General features: G+C 55.0%; 7 protein-coding genes across 7 annotated transcripts; 5 read left to right on the top strand and 2 right to left on the bottom strand.

Moving 5' to 3' along the window:
• Positions 1-1,292: 1,292 nt before the first annotated feature.
• On the top strand, positions 1,293-2,083 carry PSV08DRAFT_296966 (uncharacterized protein; the record flags this gene model as incomplete). The annotated part of the gene is made up of 1 exon (XM_014217367.2): positions 1,293-2,083. A coding segment is annotated over exon 1 (437 nt), but the record flags the coding sequence as incomplete, so codon positions are not given.
• PSV08DRAFT_296965 (uncharacterized protein) lies at positions 1,504-2,222 on the top strand. The gene has a single exon (XM_066092613.1). The coding sequence runs from the start codon at positions 1,840-1,842 to the stop codon at positions 2,131-2,133; it is 294 nt and encodes a 97-aa protein (XP_065949070.1). The 5' UTR covers positions 1,504-1,839; the 3' UTR covers positions 2,134-2,222.
• A 2,092-nt stretch (positions 2,223-4,314) lies between these two features.
• Positions 4,315-10,453, top strand: PSV08DRAFT_362129 (uncharacterized protein). Its single transcript, XM_014217379.2, has 6 exons — positions 4,315-4,513; positions 4,704-5,126; positions 5,191-5,314; positions 5,374-5,685; positions 5,739-6,601; positions 6,654-10,453. Exons 2-6 carry the CDS (start codon positions 4,718-4,720, stop codon positions 9,965-9,967), a joined length of 5,022 nt encoding a protein of 1,673 aa, XP_014072854.1. The 5' UTR covers positions 4,315-4,513; positions 4,704-4,717; the 3' UTR covers positions 9,968-10,453.
• Positions 10,454-12,593: 2,140 nt separating this feature from the next.
• On the top strand, positions 12,594-13,955 carry PSV08DRAFT_390194 (heme peroxidase). Its single transcript, XM_014217359.2, has 2 exons — positions 12,594-13,272; positions 13,340-13,955. Exons 1-2 carry the CDS (start codon positions 12,598-12,600, stop codon positions 13,547-13,549), a joined length of 885 nt encoding a protein of 294 aa, XP_014072834.1. The 5' UTR covers positions 12,594-12,597; the 3' UTR covers positions 13,550-13,955.
• Positions 13,571-15,858, bottom strand: PSV08DRAFT_223006 (Smg-4/UPF3 family-domain-containing protein; the record flags this gene model as incomplete). Its single annotated transcript, XM_014217380.3, has 1 exon — positions 13,571-15,858. The coding sequence occupies one exon, from the start codon at positions 15,856-15,858 to the stop codon at positions 13,996-13,998; it is 1,863 nt and encodes a 620-aa protein (XP_014072855.2). The 3' UTR covers positions 13,571-13,995.
• A 602-nt stretch (positions 15,859-16,460) lies between these two features.
• Positions 16,461-18,274, top strand: PSV08DRAFT_409667 (Metallo-dependent phosphatase-like protein; the record flags this gene model as incomplete). The annotated part of the gene is made up of 4 exons (XM_066093834.1): positions 16,461-16,617; positions 16,677-17,169; positions 17,227-17,590; positions 17,645-18,274. The coding sequence occupies 4 exons, from the start codon at positions 16,461-16,463 to the stop codon at positions 17,900-17,902; spliced, it is 1,272 nt and encodes a 423-aa protein (XP_065949069.1). The 3' UTR covers positions 17,903-18,274.
• A 1-nt stretch (position 18,275) lies between these two features.
• PSV08DRAFT_296910 (glycoside hydrolase) lies at positions 18,276-19,848 on the bottom strand. The gene has a single exon (XM_014217361.2). The coding sequence runs from the start codon at positions 19,532-19,534 to the stop codon at positions 18,392-18,394; it is 1,143 nt and encodes a 380-aa protein (XP_014072836.1). The 5' UTR covers positions 19,535-19,848; the 3' UTR covers positions 18,276-18,391.
• Between the last annotated feature and the right edge of the window lie 142 nt (positions 19,849-19,990).

Genomic DNA, 19,990 nt, shown 5'->3' with positions numbered 1-19,990 from the left:
CTCGCACTCGCAGGGCGGAGAGGCGGACAGACAGCCGGGGGCGTGCGCTTGTGCTTCCTTTTTTGCCCACGCCAGAAGCCGGCGGGTGAAGACAGCAGCGGCGTGGGCGTGGGCGTGGGAGTCAGGATACCGGGGGGGGGGCGTAGGGCAAAAAGGGTCTCCCTTCTGGTGCTGCCATGATCCCCGAGATGATCCTCTGTCTGACCCCTTACTGCATCCGGCAAAACCACCAATCTTATCCGCATATGCCCTCGCGAGGAGCCGGGCGTGGCGTGCATATGAGTCGTCGGCGCTGTTTCCGCTGTCACTGTCACACCCACCCACACACACATGCATTCGTACGTACTGCTACACACACTCGCAGCGCCTCCCCCCACCGCCACCCCCCTCGCTCGCCCCCATGCCCATGGCCATGCCCCTGTGTCCGCACAGGCGTGGGTGGATAGGGCGCTTTTCCTCGTCGATTTTTTCTTCTTGAATTTTTTTTCTTCTGGCGTCGCAGGGCGTAGGGGGGTGGGTACACCCTGGGCGGACTAGCATGTGCAGGTATATGCGTATGTGTGTGTGCGTGTGTGTTGTAGGCAGCCGGGAGAGAACGGGGCGGAGGGGAGCAGTAGCCGGAATTGGGCATTGTTTGCAAAGGGGCGGTCTGAGCGGGCTGCGCGGCCGCGGTTCCGCCAACCACAGGCCTCGCCTTGCAAAGAGCGGTCGCTCACCGACTCGTGCCCCCAAACGCAAATCACACACTGCCCACGGCGCCCAAGGCCAGCCCAGGCGTTTTCAGCGCGGTCCGGAGCGAAGGCGCAATAAGGGAACAAACTCTCAGAGACGGGCAGATATATGGAACAAGCCTTCCGTCTTCCCCATGGCCAGACCGCCCTCTGATCCTCGCCCGCGACGCTGCAAATTGCTTTGCCTGACTCGAACGCCTGACCCTTCCGTGTGTGTGTAGATGCACATGTGTGTGTGTGTGTGTGTAGAACCTGCGACATATAACAACCCACACCGTCCCACCTGCACCCGCTCTGCTCTGCATCCTCGACCAACTACCCTTCCCATCTCGCTCTCCGATACGAGGCCCGACGCTACCCTTGTTAGCACCGGCAACCTTGTTCTGGCCATCCACATCGGCGTCATACATCATCAGCCCGCTTCCAAGCTTTCGCGCCCTCGGTCCAGTTGCCGGCACACGTTGCTTGACGAAAAAATCACGAAAACCACAGTAACCACCTAGCGCCGAAAGTGCCCGCAAGTCTCTATATACACAGGACCCACCCCCTACACACCTCACCACCCACAACCTACCATGCATTTCGATCCATCACCAGCCTCGTCGCCCTCAAAGTCCATGCCCATCAGCATCTCGCCAAGAAACAACATGTCGTCGCCTACCAGCTCCCTCTACAGCACCTGCTCGACCGAGTCCTTCTCCACCCGCGGCTCTTCGTGTGCCTACCCATCATGGCCCACCGGTCCCTCGCTTGACCACCGCAGTCCGCCATCGTCTTACATTAGCGATGCAGACCTGTTTGGCGAGGACTTTGACGACGACTTTGCCTGCCCGCTCCTCGAGGAGGCACCAGCACCGCCCCGTGTGCCCCCCATGGCCCAGGCCTTTCCCATTCTGCCTCCACTGTACGCGCAGAAGAAGCCAAAGAGCGAGCGCCGCCGCAGCAGTGGCCGCAAGCAGCGCCGCAGCTCCAAGCCCATGACTCCCATTGCAGAGTCACCCGAGCAGGTTGAATGAGCGCCCGCCACCATGACTTGCTGAGCGATTATCATCATCCTTACTATCGCAAGTCGTCATGACTGCGCCCAGTCACGCCGCCGTTCTGATGCATGTTTATCAGTCGGCTCTTGACAACCATCGACGTCACACTTGCACGCGCACGCGCGCGCGTGTGCACATCGCGCTACCACCTGCGCTGCTCAGGTCACATGAGCCCCATCACGTGCAGCCCCATGGCAATCACCCTCGGCTGCTACCATTACTACTATCCTACTACTACTAAGCCATTACCGCCTGACGCGCGACAGGCGGTGCCTCCATCTCTCACACCGCCGCAAACCTTGCCTATTTGTCAAGGTTGTGGCAGTGCTCACATCCAGGCGCAGCCCATGCTGCGCCAATAGTACCGTGCACACTGTGCGCGCATGGCTCGACTGGCGCTCCGCCGGTTGCGACCGCAGTCGAGCCTTGTCGAATCACGACGGAAAGAGACGGAACAGGAACATTCCGCCTCGCCACCGCATGTTTTGCATCTTATGCGGCAACGCCGGCTGGCGTTTTATTCCTATCGAGGACCGGACCTCGGGGACATTTGGGAAGCATAGCGAAGGAACTCGGGCATTTACATTCGGCGTCTTTGTTGTTTTATTTTTGTTGGCAGTGTTGTTGGAAACACTTGCTCTGGATACCCCCCAACCCCCACCCCCCACCCCTGCGAGACGGGACTTGCGAGGATTTGTTTGATTTTGAACCCTCGTGTGGCTTAGATTTCGCTTCGCATTTTTCTTGATACCCCGCATACACCCACGCAGACACGCTCGGCATGCACCCTTTATATAGCTTTATTTAGATACCCCCCATCCATCCATCTTCAGTTGGACCTTGATCACGAATGAGAATTGTTAACACTATAACTACTACATGTCCGAAAGTGCTTCGAGGTTTTGCGTGCTGATTTGACAAAAGATGCTGTGACGAGATGTGATGGGGCTTGTGATGGGGCTTGTGATGAGGTGCTCTGCGAAATTATCATGGCATGCGACAGCGCCAAGTGCAATTGGCTGCTCATTGTCCAAGGGGCGCGCACCAAATCAAATTGGAGTTTGGACGTGGTGCAGCCATGCGGGATAAGAATTAAAAAAACGTTTGGTTTGGTAAGCGAGATATTTGTGTTTCCTGCGTAAGTAGACACCAGGCCTGGCAGGGCATTGGCATGATATTTGACGGTGTGCTGGCGGGACCTTGTCCTTGTAGTATGTATGTAAGTATCGATTATATGTGTGCATACATGTACGTCAAGTGTGAAGAAGGATGCATAATGGACTACTAGCACCAGAAGAAGCCAGCATGTCTGTCCGAATCACGGCCGATTCCGCAATCGCATCTGGACACATCCAGCGAGTGCTCAGTAAACGGTGTGAGAAAATGAAGTGATTCAGGTGTTGAGCAATCATTGCCCTTTTGTCGCTGCCGTTGATTCGACGGGCGCTGCACATCATCCCTCGCGGATCGGGGAAGCGGATCCGCGTATCAGATTGAGCCAGCTTGGAGTGGTGGACTTGATTGCACGAAAACGAGGCCGCGTCTGAAGGTCAGTAGGAAGAGTATGTGGTATGTATGCATGTATACATATGTATAGCCATGCATGGATTGTACCGGGTAGAGTGGGACAAGGCAGGTTGCAGCACGTTGCACATGGCTGCTTGCTTGGTTGCAGCTACGTGCTGGTTGTATAGTACGAGCCGGTGGGATCCAAGGCCCAGGGCAAGGCCCGAAGGACCATGGTACGGGGTGTCGGTGTGGTGTGTCTGGAGGCAAGAGTGTAAGTATACCTACCTGCAGTGTCGTCGACAGTGCCTGGACCGACCCCGATGCCACCGCCTCACATGGCCGTTCCCGAAGCATGGTGCGAGTGGGTGCGGTGGTGCAGTAGCTCGGGCGTACATATGCGAACCGTCGGGCAGCCGTGTATTGGGGCCCCCCTCGTGCCAGGGACGAGAGACGCACATGAACAGCAGAAATGAGGGTGCCCTGGCGCTACCGTCACCGCATTTTCAGAGTCATGAGAGCGCAGCGCTGGAGTTGGCAGCAGTCGTCGTCGTAGTCCGAGTCTGTGGCATCGAGTCGACCAGACGGGCAGGGCGGGGTGGGCGCTTTCACGTGGGGGCGCCGGGCGCGGGCGCTGATTGGGCAGGAGCGAGCGCGAAAGTGTGATGGTGGTGCGGCAGGCACATGGGCTGCTCGTCGTGCCTGCCTCGTCCGGCGCTGTGAGAGGCTGCCCGTCTAGTCCGCACAGGCTCGCCGGCGCCAACCTAACCACTAACGTCGCCCATCACCACCTTGGCTCCCAGGATCCTCACTTCGACACACTCGACCTTTCACACCCGGCCGCGAATGAGGCGGCGTTGCCCCAGCTCCTTTGACGCCTCTCAAATGCCCAATCGATGCTCTGCCGTCCTATTTCGAGCAAACATCTCGGCCTTCGCCTGCCCTAAGCGCCCTTACTGATAGCCGGGCCTCCTCGCGCATCAACTTGCACACTTTGTCTGCGCTTCCTGTCGCTTCCTCGTCGTCCTTTTTCGTCGCCCTCCTGTGCCTGCTGTGTCTCGTCTGTCTGCCTCTTCTTCAGCTGCTCCTTTTTGGCTCTGCTGCACAATTGCCCGCCACCCCGTCCATCCTTGCTCCATCACAACCACCAACCGAGGCGGGGCCAAGCGGTACCCTCCTCCAGACGCCGTGGAGCTGTCCGCCCATCGCCCGTCTAGCGCGCTCTTGCTCTCTGCAGTGAGTTGCAATTTGCCTCCTTCTCCTGCATGCTCCTCTTCCTCCTACATCTGCAGTTTCCCCTGATCCCCCCACCCCTCATCTCTCTCGCTCTCGCTCTCTCTCTCGCTGTGCTCTCTTTGCAACCGGAATGCGCTTCCTGCGCTCTGGCGGAACATACCCGACTAACCACCACCCGACCTCCGCACAGATCCAGCTCTCACCATGTCGACTGGATTGAGGCAGCGCGCCAACTCCAATTCTATCAAAAGCAATTCAGTCCACTCCAACGATGTCAAGCTCAAGCCCCCGACACCCGGCCAGGACGAATTTGCTTTTGAGCCCTGCGCAGCCACGGGCTCCTTCCTGCTCTACGCCCAGCGCAATGTAATCCTGTGCCTCCACCACGATACCCTGGCTGTAGAAAGGCGTTTTGAGAGACACCGTGAAGACGTCTCGTGGATATCTGTCGACACAACCAGTGAAAGAGGTGCGGGCCGGTTGGTCGTGTCGTATGACGCCGGCTCCACCGCCATTGTGTGGGACCTATTCACGGGCGATGAAGTGGCTCGCTTTGCTTCATACGAGCAAATCAGGGTCGCGACCTGGATGAGAAACGGAAATGTTGCTTTTGGTGAGTCCTCGAGTGCAGTGGTTGCCGTGTGTAATCGGCGCCAAGGTGCTAACGAGTCAACCAGGAAATGCTCAGGGCAACATCATCCTGTTTGAACCCTCGACATCCGAGCACCTCTCGGCAAGGACCATTTTCGACCCCATCACAGCACTCGCACCCGCCGCAGACTGCAGGACATTTGCCATTGGGTGCGTACCGGAGAGCTTTTGGTCCATCTCCTGAGCCCCTTTCCACTGACGTGCTCCAGCTACCTCAATGGATCCATTCTGATTGCAACCCTGCAACCTTCCTTTACCATCCTTCACACCCTCACTACTCCCAGACACCCTTCGCCCGTTGCGGGTCTGGCCTGGCATGGCTCATCATCTAAGCAAAAGTCGGAGATGTTGGCGGCCCAAACCGCAGATGGTGATCTCCGCGTGTGGAGTGTCCCCAAGGCATCTCATACAGGCGACACTCCCTGTGTGATTCGCGTTCTCAACCAAAAGGAGCAACGGGAGCCTGGTCCCTGCTGGTTTGCCTGGTCAAAGAATGGCCGCATTGTGCAGTATACTGAAGGGTATGTATCGCACTGATCACCTGACCTTTCTGAGCTAATGACTGCCATTGCAGGCAAACCTGCGCCTGGGATGTTCGCACAAAGAGAGTTTCTTACGAGACTGTACCCACAGCCGATGGCATCGCCGCCATTTGCAACTACGGACCCACTGCTACCCTCTTCACTATTGGACGCAACTCGAGTATCCAGCAATATGATCTCAACCCCAGCAATGGCCCAGCAACCATGGTCGCTAATGTTCAGCATGCACCCGCCAACACACCGCCATCCCCACCCATCTCCCTAGACGAGCAGAAGAAACAAATGGAAACCCCACTCACTGCGCTTCCCGCCAAGTCATTGCCGATCACGCTGTCCGAATCCGAGAGCAGCGCGGACGAGGGCGTCGTCATGTCGCCGCTCCAGAAGATTGCTCAAGAGATGGATCAGTTGGAAGAGGAGCGCCGTGATCGTGTCGGGCCCCTGAGTCCTGTTTCTAGTCGAGGTTCGCAGAGCTCGCGGTCATCCGGAAGCGGCCGCGCTCCACGTTACCGATATGACAGGCCTTCACAAGGCTCTCAACGCTCTACGCGGTCCAAGAGCTCTGGTGGCTCAGGAACCATCTTCTCTTCAGGCACATCTTCGCTGATGGGTACATCAACACGTGAGAGCGTGTCAATCCGGTCGTTATCATCAACCGCATCATCATCTCGTTATGCAACTTCAGGTCTACGAAAGGAAGTTCTCCGAAGCCCTGAAGAGGCTCAGAAAACTGAGCACATGGACCTCTTTCCCTTTACCAAAGCCCGACTTAGCGATGTTCCCTTCCGCCCTTCGGACCTCGGACCGGAACGCACTCCGGATGACCTTCGACTCAACATGCTCAAAGTTGTCTTTGGCTGGGACAACGACATTGACGAGCTAGTACAGGATGAACGTAAGATTTCCTGCACACCTTGTTACAGGCTCGAGCTGACTGTTTTTTTTAGTTGCACGTCACCCACCTGGCTCTGCTGCTGCTGTGCTTCTTTCCAAATGGTTGGGCGACCTCGGTGCTGATCTCATGGCATCCATGGTTGGTTCAGAGTCGATGACTTCTTCGGACTGGATGCTGTTGGCTCTGAGCAACATGGGTCAGGGTTCGCAGAAAAAGGTCGGTGAGGCCTTTGTACAGCGCCTTCTTGAAAAGGGCGATATTCATCCTGCAGTCGCAATCTTCCTTGGGTTGGGCGAGCACAACGACGCCATCGAGGTGTATGTGTCTCGCAAGTATTACATGGAGGCTATATTGCTCACATGCTTAACTTTCCCAACTGACTGGCAGAGACAATCGTACCTGGTCCGGAAATGGGGTGAGTATGCTGTCGCACACGGCAAGGCCGAGTTGGCTGTGCGATGCTTCTCATGCATGGGCCTGGAAACCACCGAGCCCTGGTTCTCGCCCCGAGCTCAGGACGCTGTCTTCTCTGCACAGAAGCAAGCGCTACTCGGCTCGCAATTGAGTCCACCTTTGTCGCCACCAAGTGTTGGTAGCAGCAGAGTGGCGGCTAGGATGGCTTCGCTCAAGCTGGTCACAGACTTCACCCGTGGTCCACAACCCAAGCAAATTGTTCACGAAGAGGATGACAAAACACCAATGAATGCAGGTGTCACCCCCATTGCAGAATCTGCTATCAGCCCCGCTGTTGGCAATCATGCTTGGATTGGACGTGCAGCTCGTGATGCTTCTCGAGAGCCTTCTTCGGCGCGAACTGCCACACCGGGTTCTTACGGTCGGAAGCGCTTTCCCTCGCGATCCGACGCTGGTAGAGGCACGACAAACAATGAGTCTCTCGCTTCGCTGGCTATTCCTGACCGTGGCCAACGCGGTGAATCTCATCCTAGGACTGCCGTTGACAATATTGGTCGTGAAGCAGAAACCCTGCCATTTTCCACACGACGTGCAACTAGCGGCTCCAAGGATTTCGTGTTGTCTGCAACAACCTTCAACCCCGAAAAGTCGAGCGATCACCTACCGTCTCCAGCGGTAGGCGTATTCGAAGTCTTGAAGGACAAGAGCAGCGATTCTCGTGCCAGCTCCAAGAGTAGAAACATCCAGGATCTCCATCTCGATATGAAGGAGACTGTTGTCATACAGCAAGGTCCAGAGACAGGCTATACAAACAGACTGAGTCCTCCGTTGACTGGCGCAAGCATCAAGAGCGCAAAGGCACGCAGCATTGATCAATACATCAGCAGTCTTGAAGAGGCAAACCACTATGCCCAAAACCGCGCCAACTCAAGGAACGAAGACAGACCTGCTTCGCGCACCGCGCGCACGCGCAGCCGCAACCGTGAGGACTCACAGAACCGTGGGCGCTCCGGTGTGCGTTACATTCACCCTGCGAAGCGCTCTCCTTCATCGCCTGTACCAATGTCTCCAGAAGATGCAGGCATCTACTCTTCTACCAAGAAAGAGGCTGGCACCAACACGGAAAACTTTGATGACGAGAGGTTCTACAAGATCGGCATTGCTTCTCCTGTAGTCACTGAATCAGTTGCTAGCACTCGTACTGCAAGAAGCCGAGTGCGTCATGGAGCGAGCAAAACCAGATCCTCTTCCAAGACAGCGGGACAACGCGCAGAATCGCCTGAAGGCGCCACACGTGCCCGCAGCAAAGGTGCCAGCCGAGCGTCAAGCCGCCGTCCAGCAGATTATCGCGGCCGGAGCGCCACACGTGGAGAGAATTCGCCTGTATCCCCTCAACCGATGCATCGAGAGGAATCTGAATCTTTCCTTGATCAAGAACTTGCTCGTCCGCGCCAGAGGAGCAGCAGCCGTCGCCCTGTGGAAGGTGTCACAAGCAGCCGTCGTGAGGCTTCTTCTGAGCGCCATGCACCACGCGACCGATCCATGAGCCGAAAGCCTACACCAGTGCTGAGGGAGTCCAGTCGCACCCGAGCCCACACGCGAGACCCATCTCCCGAATCCCTGACATCGGGACGGTCAGGCGCTTCACGCATGCGCTCAGGAGCCTTGTCGAAGAAGGCCTTGGCTGCTCGAGAGCTAGAGGAACGTAGGCTGTCTCTGGCCCGACGACCCTCTGCTCCGATTATTCCACACCCTGGCGATCTTGCTTTCCGACCCGTCTCTCACGAGCGATCACATACCGACGACATGCTCAGCTCAGTGTCCATGTATCGAGATCCTATCCAGAGAAGCCAAACTGCGGACCCAGAGATCAGCAAAAGATACTCACCTACGAATCGAGCTGCGATTGGTCCAACCTCGACGACATCTGTGCCCATTGGCCTGCCAGCAAATCCACGTGCCATGCGCCACCCTCGATACATGACTGCTGATCCAAATGAAGAGGACATCCCTGCCGTGCCAAGTATCCCCAATGATATGCAGTTTGCCCAAAGTTCTCCACGTGCACAGGAAGACGACATTGGTCCTCTTCTTCCTGCAACGACGTTTGGACAGCCCATTTCACCTCAACGGTCAGTGTCGGCTCCTCCCCAGGATATGCAGTTGCCATCTAGCTCGTACGTTTCTCCCACGTACCCAGTTGTTGGCCGACGCCCTTCTCTGGGCGGATCCCGCGGTCATGCTCGACAAAATACAATGCCCGAGGTTTTGCCTCCGCCCAACTACAAGCGTCATAGCCCACCTCCGATTACAGCCAGCATTGCTGAGACCATCCATGAAAGCCAGGTTGTGGTTTTGGCTCCGGACGAGACGGCGCCCCCTCTGCTGTCTCAGCTTCAGCATTTGGCAACTCCACCGCCACCGCCTCCACCACCACTAAACATTGGCGGTGTTGGCATGATCAATATTGCCATTGAGGGTAACAGCCCAGGAGAGAAGCCCATGGAAATGTCACCTACAAACCCCTCGGCCTCTAGCTCCCCACATACTCACCGACGGGGACGCGGTAGTGTGAGCGAGAATCTTGGTATGACTTTCAAGCGGGTCACTGAACGCATGCGTAGCACTAGTCGCGGGCCTCAACGCGCAAAGTCTCCGCCAATGACGCGCGCCGAGGTATCTCCCTATGAGAGTGTGCCCGAGTTCTCCTTTCCACGGGGTCCAGGTGCCCGCTCTCCCCCTGCAGACGGCAGTCATTCCGATTCATACGTGAACCAAATCCCACCACCTCCACCACCTCCACCGCCCCACCCTCAGCCGATGGAGCAAGTCATAGCTCCTTCGGAGAACAATCAACCTTTTTACAGGAATCCCAAGGAGCTCCGCGCCAATATGCCACCAGACACACTTCAAGCCGGTGTGTACCAAGGTGGCGAAACCCCCATGATTTAATTTTCGAGCCGGGTACAAGAAATTGGGCCCTTTTTTCTTCACGCATCTTAATTGTACAATTGACACGACGGTATGACCAATTTGCATTCTTGCACTATCATTGACCTGTTTATGGCACAAGCATATTTGGTTCTCCCCAGCAATGTCTTGTTGAGCGTATAGCATTTGTTTCTTGTTTTTTTTTTGTTTCTATTTTTTTTCTCGAATGTCATTAGCGGGAGGCTGTGTCTGACTTTTTGTTCTTTGTATTTATGTTCTCTTTCGTGTATTCAACCTTTTTTTTTTTCTATCAATGTTTGGAGAATATCAAAAGAAGAACTATTTACGCTTCGCGGCGGGAAATGTTTTTTGTGTCGATTTGATACCCTTTCTTTCTTGCGAGTTTAGTTGGGGTACTGTAGTAGGTAGTAGGTAGCAAGTAGTTGGTAGTCTAGTTGTTGGGGAGTCTTGAGTTTAGGGAGAAAAGGAAATTTGCACTTTTTTTTTTGATGAGTTTCAGTTCTCATGATATTGTGCTTTGAATCTTGTCGGTGATTAACGAGGCCTTTGTCGCCAGGTTTTTCTTCTCGCATTCCTTGTGCCAGCAGGTGTCAAGTCTGATTGTTGTTCTTACTTGATGGTACAGTAGTGGTCTTGCTCTGTTGAAGCAAATGTCTCATTGTGATAATTGTGTCAAGTTGCATAGAGATTATGCTACTTGTAGCTCAGCAAGGACTGATCACAATCCACCTATGCCGCAAGTCGTTGCCGACATGTCTGTCCCGAGCTTGTGTGCATTTCATGGCCTCAGTGACGGAACAAGGGGAGGCTTACAGACGAGAGTCCCGATTGGGCCCTAACTCAAAGAAACATTTGAAAAAGAGCACCCCTTGACTGACCGTTTTCCTCGTCGTCTCCTTGCTGTGCCGCCGTAAATAAAAGTTGCTCGGTAACCTGCAGAGTTTGCTACATGTTCCGCCAGGCGCGTACATTATCTCCTTGTGTTTTCTGCCTTTTTTTTTCCCCCCTTCGTGTTCTTTCTTCCATCTATCGAGGTCATGTCAGAGGAATTATTACTACGTCTACTTGATATACACGTCTCAAAGGGCTTCACAAAAAAAGGCACTGACCCAACGACGACGAAAAAGAAAACCCCCATCCCCCCAACCCCCCTTTTTTTTTTTCGCATATGTAGGTATATACATTCAATATGATATATCCCTCTAAATCAAATCACGTGTGAAAAAAAAACATTCCGATTCGTGGAATCGGGAGCTAACTGCCAACCATGTATCTTTTTTTTAAGCTTTCCTTGATCGTTTGGTAAGCTGACTGTATTTTTATGTTTCAATCTCTCGATCTCAGGTGTCGATCGATACTGTGAGGTTGGGGGGGGGGGGGGGGGGAGAGAGTTTATGTTTCCTTCCTTCTCTCTTTGCATTGTGCATTAGGTGTGATGTACGGTATAATCACTCACAAGTTAATTCTTCTGTAATCCCATAAATCTACTACAAGCTTTGCTTACATACATAGACAGGGGAGAGGGATAGCTGAGTAAATTCAGAAGATGGCGTTTGGGTTTTGGAGTGGTGGAAATTTGAAGGTGGGTGTAAATTAGTCTAGCATTCGGACCGGTGAGAGTGCACGTGTGGAGAGGAATTGTTGGGCGTGCAGCCTGATCGCTTAGAAGAAGAAAGAGATCGCGTGCGAAGCGAACTTGATGTTGTGCTATACTGAGTGGTCTTTGTTGTCTTCAGTCTGTGGGTGCAAGGACTGGGACATGGGAGATGTCAAGAGTGTAGCGATAATTTTCGTATCTTGTTCTGTCCTAATCACAAAACACGAGATGGTGGAGATTTTTTTTTTAAAAAAAAAGGATTAAGCAAGAAGAGACAATGAACACCTATCTCACACACTCTGTACTGCAGTTAGTTCACTGGGCATGCGGCACGGCTGCCTCCGTCCCGTATATACATGACCATCTCACGTCATGCAGCAGACTCTTGCCCGAAAATCACAAAATTAGTAACCCACTACCAGCGCTATCAATATCATGTAAGCTCTCCCGCCCCTTGCGACATGCACCTGGACAGTTCGTCAAAGGTACAACTTTTGCAGGATCCAATTAGCGACGGTCCTTTTGTAAGTGGTGCGAAGAGGTTGGTTTAATTACACTTGATGACTAGATGGTATACTTGGATCAAGTCAAGTGGGCTGGCGGGGTCATTCCACACGTCTACACAGTAAGACGGGTGAGCGTAGGACTACTTTTTTGGTGAGGAGCAAGAAACCAAAAAAAGGTTAACTATTATCATTGCGAAAATGAGTTCGTAGTGATGTAGCGGCTTGTATCTCTCTCGACCTGACCTGAACCTATTCGGGCTTGTTGTTCATAATTAACGTTTTTGACCATTCGATTTGAGGGACAACGGACGGGGGTGTTGGTGACTACAAGTATCGAGCTTCAACCTCGAAAAAAATAAAGAAGAACCACAGCAGTTCGCAACATCTTTTTGTAAATATACATTCTCTTCAGACTCTCTCTCTCTCTCTCGTTCACTCTGCTTTGCACTCCTTTCCTCCTACAAATCAGTCCAAACGGCACAACATTTCTTCATACATTATTCAACAAATTCTGACTTTTAGCCACAATGCGTCCTTCAGCCATCACCCTCTTTGCCCTTGCGGTGACGCCCATCTCCGCCGTGGACCTCTCGCCTCGCGCGGGCGCCTGCCCTGCTGTTTGGCAAAGCGTAGCTAAAGACCTCGAGAATCTCTTCCAGGGTTGCAATAAAGCAGCTCGCTCAGCCGTTCGCGCTGTGCTCCACGACTGTTTGCCTGACGGCTGCAACGGCAGCTTGATCCTTTCCCAGCAAGAATGCTCACGGATCGAGAACCAAGGACTGAAAGACTACTGCCATACAATCAACCAGAAGCGCCTTCAGTACCGTGTTGGTGCTGCTGACATAGTCCAATTTGCCGGTGCAATGGCACTCTCAGCATGCCCGCTCGGCCCCCAGGTTACGGCGCTTGTGGGCAGAAAGGACAGCGCGGCAGCTGCACCACCAAATGGCCTACCGAGGAGCTCTGATTCTGTCCAAAGCATCTTGGCAAGGTTCGCAGCTAAGGGCTTCAGCCCTCAAGACGTGGTTGCGCTACTTGGAACCCACAGCATTGCGATCCAGTTCCAAGATGATCCCGCGAGAGCTGGCACACCACTCGACTCGACGCCAGCTATATGTGACATTAGGTATTTCGCAGAGACGAAGGCCGGTACTGCGCCTTATAGTCTTAGGAGTGACCGTCTCATGTCCAGCGCACCCGAGGTAAGTATTCTGCATGTGATCAATACGTTTGAAAAATGACAAGCAGCTAACCGGTATTAAATCATAGACTTATAGACCATGGGCCGTCTACGCAAAGTCGACAGCGATGTGGGCCGATGCTTTTATAAGTGCATGGAGCCGGTTCGCGGTCATTGGCAACGACCCACAGAGTCTCCAGGACTGCTCTCATCTTATCCCCAAGTCCACGGTTCCCCGTGCCAGACAGGTGGCTCACGCACAAATGATGGAAAAGTTGACCAAGAAGTTCATAGCATAGGAGCACTAAGCCAGAAGGTGGGGAAAGCTGAGTTTGGCTTGATGTGATTACTCTGAATTCTCTTTGGGATAGACAAGCGGATACAAGGCTTCATCAATCATATCTATAGTAATTACTTCTTTAGACGCTATCTCCACTTGTCTTATCGAGGTTCAATGATTAGTGGTAGAAATCCATGCTCAGCTTATACACATTTGTTGCATGATGATGTGTGTTGTGTGCGACTACATGGTGATGCTCTTGGCTAAGTCAGACATGTTGACGTGGCTGGTATCGATGACGGGCGGCTGTGCCAGAAGATTGAAGAGTGATGTTGTATTCTTCTGCTGTGGTAAGATTGTGGGTTTCTGTAACCATAAACGCTGATCATGTTACGTTCTCAATGGTCGTTGTGCGACAGCCAGCGTCGCTGTTTGCTTCCAACACAAGAGGAATAACAACTCTCTTCATGTTGCGACGGGGGCAGGGCCAGGTGGAGCCACGGTAGAGGCAGAATCACCAGCACTCGGAGCAGGATTGGTGTTAGCCTGACCTCCACCTCTGGCGGCTCCACGGCCACCCCGCCCTCCACGGGGAGCAAAGTTGGCGCGACCTCCGCCACGAGCAGGGCCTGGTGGAGTGGGGCCATTGAAGCGAGAATTCCTGGCCACCTTTTCCTTTCGCTCGAGTACCTGGACAGCGCCCTGAGCAATCTTGATTGGGCTCGCAGCCATGGCCTTTTGAAGACCTTGAGGCTCAGTAAAGTCGACGTAGGCGAAGCCCTTGCGCTTGTCAATTTCGACCTTTTCAATGGCGCCAAAGAGCTTCATGGCTTCTTCGATGAGGGGCTCGGTGATACCCTGGCTGGGGTTGGCATGCTTGAGAAAGGCTTGTTTACTTGTGGGTGCGGGGGCAGACTGTGTCGGGGCAGCTTTTGAGATATTGTTGGCAGCAGGGGTCGGGGTACTGTCTGCCTTTGCGGGAGGAGTCTGCGGATGCGATGAGGCAGGGCTGTTTCTAGCAGCAGCAGCAGCAGGCTCCGATGGTGGGGCTCGTGAGGCGGCTGGACCTTTTGGTGTTGTTTGCGACTGAGCGGGCTGAGCCTTCTTCAGGATCTGGGGAGCGGGTGTCTTTGCTGGCGTTTGTGACTTGGCTTCGGCAGGCGTAGCCTTGTCATTAGCCTTGTCGCCCTGATTGGCCTTGAACGCACGTCGTTCGGCACGAGTAGGGCGTTCCTTCCTGTTTGGGTGGGCAGACTTGTCTGGGGTAGCGGATACAGCTGGAGGAGTAGCGGCAGCGTCCTTGGCTTTGTCGTCGGATGGCTTTGCTTCCTTGACTGGGGGAGCAGCGTCGGGTGTGGCTGACGTAACCTCACGCTTGGTGCCACGACGACGGTTGGGGGCAGGCGCCACTCCAAGGTCGCGCTGAAGCATCGACTTTGCAAGTGCGACGTTTCCGCGCTTGCGCTCTGGGGCTGGATTTGCAGACGCCTTGTCGGCCGGGGTGGCAGCAGCAGATGTCTTGGAAGAGGCAGCTTCCTTGTTAAGTATCTTGACGGCATCCTTGGTGGCTTGGGCTTTTTCGGCCTTGTTCGAACGGCGGGTCTTGTCGGACGCGGTAGGGGCATTCTCCTTTGTCGACTTTGTCAGAATCTTCTTTTCGGCGCGCTCTGCGGCATCCTCCTTGGCCTCTGCTCGAGCCTGTCGGTTGGGCTTTGCATTTGGCTTGTCCCTATTTGCCTTTTTCTCCCGGAGTGCCTCGATCAGTGGCGTCGTCTTGACCTTGTCCTTGGGGGCTTCGCTTTCTGGGGCAGGGGGTTTGGTGATGGGGTTGGTGAGGCTTTCGAGAAAGTCCTTGAACTCCTGGTCCTGATCGATGGTGCCCTGGCGGTTGTCGTTGCGACGGCGGCCACCAGGCATCTTGGGATAGGGAGCATACTCGAGCGTAGGGGGGCCGACGAGGACGGGGTCTTGCCACGACTTTGCAGCGTCGTGGAAGGAAAGGGTGCGGACATGGTCGCCGAGGGCTTTTACGTGTTCGGGCTTGGTGACGTGCAGGTAGGCGCGGGCTGGCTTCGAGGGCTTTGCAGCGTCGGTGGAGATTTTGCCCTTGCGGTAGCTGAGCCAATCGATCCTGCCGGCGCCCAGCTTCCAGTCGTCGCCCAGGACCTGGGCAAACTCGTGCTTGGCCAGGCCCGGGGGCAGACGGCGACAGATGAGCTTGAGGCGAGGCTGCGGGGGCTTCTGGCCGCGGGGCGTATGGGCTGTCTGTGATTTCTGAAGCAGGGCGACGGGCAGCACGCCGGCGCTGGGGGGTGGCGGAGGGGCCATGGCAGTGCTTGGGACTGCCTGGGGGGAGTCTGGGGAATTGCAGAGATGGAGGGGGCCTATGGTGAGTGTGGTGGCTGTGGGGGTGGAGGAGCGAGGTGGTGATGGCGGTCGTGGTAGTGGAGGAGGGGAGAGGGGCGGGTGGTGCGAGCGGACATTGGGTGTCGAATGGGCAAGAAGGACGGTGGCAGTGAATGGCAGTGGCAGCAGCAGTGGCGGCTGTCTTGGTGTATGCGTGGGTAGCAGTCGGGATGGGTGGGTGTCGTGGGCCGTAGCACTGGGCGGCGGCTGCAGTCCAGTCTTGTCGATGTTGAGGCAGCGGCGGCGCCAGGCTTGGAGGGCAAGCGCAGAGCCGCCCGCCCGGCCGCTCCTTCCCCCCATCGTCTCCCATCAGCCCCACGCACGCATGCCCCGAGCCCCCGAGCCCGAACCTCTGCCCTGCCCTACGTAGTACATTCACCCACACACCCACACACCACCTACTCTATCCATATATCCACACCCACGCTCCCTCGCCTACCCATCCGCCACACACCCGCACACATCTACAGCCCCCATATATACACACATACACACACACACGCTCCCTCTCTCGCTACCCCGCCATGGGCAAAGACCACGACGTCCCCCAGCCGGGCCCTGCCCGCCTGGCAAAGGGCGCGGGCCCCGATGAATGGCTCGAGCAGGCCAAGCAATGCAAGTACCTGCCCGAGGCCGACATGAAGCGCCTCTGCGAGATTGTCAAGGAGTGCCTGATGGAAGGTGAATACGCCGCGGCCGCGCCTCGTCCTCCATACCATTAACACGCCGTCCCTTCCCAGAGTCAAACATCCAGCCCGTCCGCACCCCCGTCACGGTATGCGGCGACATCCACGGCCAGTTCTACGACCTCCTCGAGCTCTTCCGCGTCGCCGGCGGCATGCCCAGCGACACGCCCACGGCGCCCCTCACCCAGCCAGTCACCATCCCCAGCACAATCAACCCGGCCGACCTCGAGCCCCCCACCAGCATCACAGACCCAAAAGTAAAGCGCAAGATGAAGCGCAGGTTCCAGCGCGACCCAAACTACACGGGCCCCGCCAGCCCTCCCGGCGGCGACGGCGACGAGGATGCCGATGACGACGACGAGGAAGAGCGCGGCCGCAGCCGGAGCGTCAACGACCGCCGCAGCTTTGGCTCCGCCTCGGACGCCGACTCGAACAAGAACACGGTCGGCGGAAACGGCCAGCAAAACTTCATCTTCCTCGGCGACTTTGTTGACCGCGGCTACTTTAGCCTCGAGACGTTTACCCTTCTCATGTGCCTCAAGGCAAAGTAAGCCCGCCCAACAAGAAACCATGACGCATGGCCATGCTGACCTCGCCGCCCCAGATTCCCAGATCGCGTGACGCTAGTACGCGGAAACCACGAATCCAGGCAAATCACTCAAGTCTACGGCTTCTACGAAGAGTGTCAGACCAAGTATGGTAATGCCTCGGTATGGAAGGCTTGCTGTCAAGTCTTTGACTTCCTGGCCCTCGCTGCCATTGTCGACGGCAAAGTCCTCTGCGTTCATGGCGGACTGAGCCCAGAGATTCGAACACTGGACCAGATCCGTGTTGTCGCCCGCGCCCAAGAAATCCCCCACGAGGGTGCCTTTTGCGATCTTGTGTGGAGTGATCCCGAAGAGGTTGACACGTGGGCAGTCTCTCCTCGAGGTGCAGGCTGGCTATTTGGAGACAAGGTCTCTTCTGAGGTATCATGGACACGTGACTTTTTGGGAATCGTGCACAAGCTAATCATTGCCCAGTTCAACCACGTCAACGGCCTGCAGCTCATTGCGCGAGCTCATCAGCTAGTCAACGAGGGCTACAAATACCACTTCAAAGACAAGGATGTTGTGACTGTCTGGTCGGCGCCAAACTACTGTTACCGCTGCGGCAACGTTGCCTCCATCATGAACCTTGGGGAAGACCTCAAACCCGAATTCCAGATATTTTCGGCCGTTCCCGATCACAAGCGTGCGGTGCCTGCAGGCCGTGGAGGCCGAGGTGAATATTTCTTGTAAGAAACAGGGGGCGAGGGGGGTTTTCAATAGAAGATAAGGACGAGAGAATCGCATATGAAAACGAGATAGACGACGACGATGACGACGATAACAAATAACATGATGGCGGAGGAATGAGGGGGATTGACATGAGAGCATGTCAATGTATATATACCCATATCCGCTGGCCTTGTTGCCACCCTTTCTTTTTGTTTTTATTTCGCCGCAACGAATGGACGAGGAGAAGCCGTTGAATACCCCGGAGGCTGGTTGAGAGAAACTGAAGACATGGCTCACTCTGTGTGATGCTGTGTATGGCGTGTATTGTACGATATTGGAAATGGATGATTGTGTTTTTGAAAGGGTAGTTTACAAGGGTGCGCATGCATTTTTGATATATTTTTCTGGATGAGTCGAGTCGCAGAAGGGTGTATATGAATCTGATACATTTCAAAGAGTTGGTCTTGGGTGACGGTGGTCTCCCTTTTCTTCATCGTGTTGTTCTTGTTGTTACATACTAATGAAAACAGACACAGCACCCACGACTCCCACCATTAGACTCCACGATACAGTGGAGGCGACTGCACTGCCCACATAGGCGACCTCCGGGGTGCCTACTTGTTTGACGCCGTCAATCCTGCACACGGTCTTGCAGCTATGTTCCTTTCTCTTTACACTTCTCTTGTTGTCGTCCGGCTGCTGCTCGCCCTCGTACGGCCCACTGGTGTTGAAGGCTATGTCAATCCACTGGATGTGCAACTCTGCACTGTCGCCCACGCTCATGTTACCGCTCCACTCCCCACCGTCGCTCCACATGTTGAGGACGAGGTAGCTGGGCTTGCGAGGCACCGAGTAGGTATTCTGGGCCACCTGGTCCCCGTCAAGGAACCAGTAGCTCTGCTTGGGCAGCCAGTCGATACGGTGCGTATGCCAGTCGTCCCATCGCGGCAAGTTGGTCGGGTCGAGGGACGCGGCGGCAATCTCGTTACCTCCTTTATCCACGGATGGCTGGTTGGTGTAGCGGATCTTGTCCTTTGGGTCTTGGGTCAGAATCTCAATGTCAGACTCGTTGGTGTCGTCGAAATAGGTGAAGAAGCCTGCGACTGCGCCCGAGGAGCCCTGCACGCGCCCGTACATGCGCAGAGAGGCATGCATCAGGTTCTTTTGCTGATTCTCCATCTCCGCTGCTGTTTGGTGCGACGACACGCGCGTGGTGCGCATCGCCAGGTACGATATGTCTTGCTCGGATCCGAGATAGATGTTTGCAGGCGAGTTGGTTAGTGGGACGGGAAAGTCAGAGGTGGCATCTTTGCTCCAGTTTTGGATGCCCCAGTCAAAGTTCCAGGCATCGCTGTTGAATAAGTCGGGCTGCCATGTTGCTAGTTGTGCAGCGTTTTGCGACTGGTTGATTGCTGGTGGTGACTTGTCAAGGGCGCCGGGTAGGTTGCGAAAGTCGTAGAAACGGTAGTATTGAAAATAGGATGGATTCTTGGCCTCAGCACCGGACTGAACCATGTAGCAGTCACAGTCTGCATTGTTGTCTTTTGGCGTTTCGCTCATGCTGCTGGTGTAGGGGCTGGTGGCGTGAGTGGGCGAGACGAGCAGAGCGGTTAGCGGAAGGAGCAGGGCTCCAAGGGGTGGGAAACGAGACATGGCGAGAGAGAGTGAATACGATACTTTGGTTTCTATAGAGGCGTAGATGAAGATAAAAGAGGTACTTTGTGTGTGTGGAGATGAAGCACAGCCAGGTAATGGATGGACAAAGGAATAGGAAATTAGGGTAGAGGCAGCAGAGAAGTGAATGGCCGTCAGTGAAGAATATACCGAGAATGGAAAAAGTCAAGAAAGATGGACGGGTTGCTCGAATAACTGTGGTGCCGCAGAGAAGAATACTTGACGGCGGCGACGGCGAGGATGCAGAGAGAGTGGCCCACGAACAAAGCGGGACGATGAGTCGGGGTTGAGGTGCTAATATTATATGGAGGATTGATCAAACGGGCAAGGGAGAGAGGAGCAGTGGAGCCTCGCAAGCGCCACCCGCCAGGCTGGACAGGGCTACGCTGTGTTTTTGTGTGCATGTGAGTGTGTGTCTGACTTTCCCCTCAAATC

The sequence above is a fragment of the Bipolaris maydis genome (genome assembly GCF_028858645.1).
Source record: "Bipolaris maydis strain C4 unplaced genomic scaffold PSV08scaffold_7, whole genome shotgun sequence".
Lineage (NCBI taxonomy): Eukaryota > Fungi > Ascomycota > Dothideomycetes > Pleosporales > Pleosporaceae > Bipolaris > Bipolaris maydis.
Note: the sequence above shows the minus strand (reverse complement) of the source record. Positions and strands in the feature narration are given on the sequence as shown.

Bases quoted from the DNA above. Each gene is read 5' to 3' on its own strand.
- PSV08DRAFT_296910 (XM_014217361.2), bottom strand. From the start codon at position 19,534: ATGTCTCGTTTCCCACCCCTTGGAGCCCTGCTCCTTCCGCTAACCGCT.
- PSV08DRAFT_362129 (XM_014217379.2), top strand. From the start codon at position 4,718: ATGTCGACTGGATTGAGGCAGCGCGCCAACTCCAATTCTATCAAAAGC. The intron at 5,127-5,190 runs GTGAGTCCTCGA...CGAGTCAACCAG, and splicing joins AAACGGAAATGTTGCTTTTG to GAAATGCTCAGGGCAACATC. The intron at 5,686-5,738 runs GTATGTATCGCA...CTGCCATTGCAG, and splicing joins ATTGTGCAGTATACTGAAGG to GCAAACCTGCGCCTGGGATG.
- PSV08DRAFT_296965 (XM_066092613.1), top strand. From the start codon at position 1,840: ATGTTTATCAGTCGGCTCTTGACAACCATCGACGTCACACTTGCACGC.
- PSV08DRAFT_390194 (XM_014217359.2), top strand. From the start codon at position 12,598: ATGCGTCCTTCAGCCATCACCCTCTTTGCCCTTGCGGTGACGCCCATC. The intron at 13,273-13,339 runs GTAAGTATTCTG...ATTAAATCATAG, and splicing joins TCATGTCCAGCGCACCCGAG to ACTTATAGACCATGGGCCGT.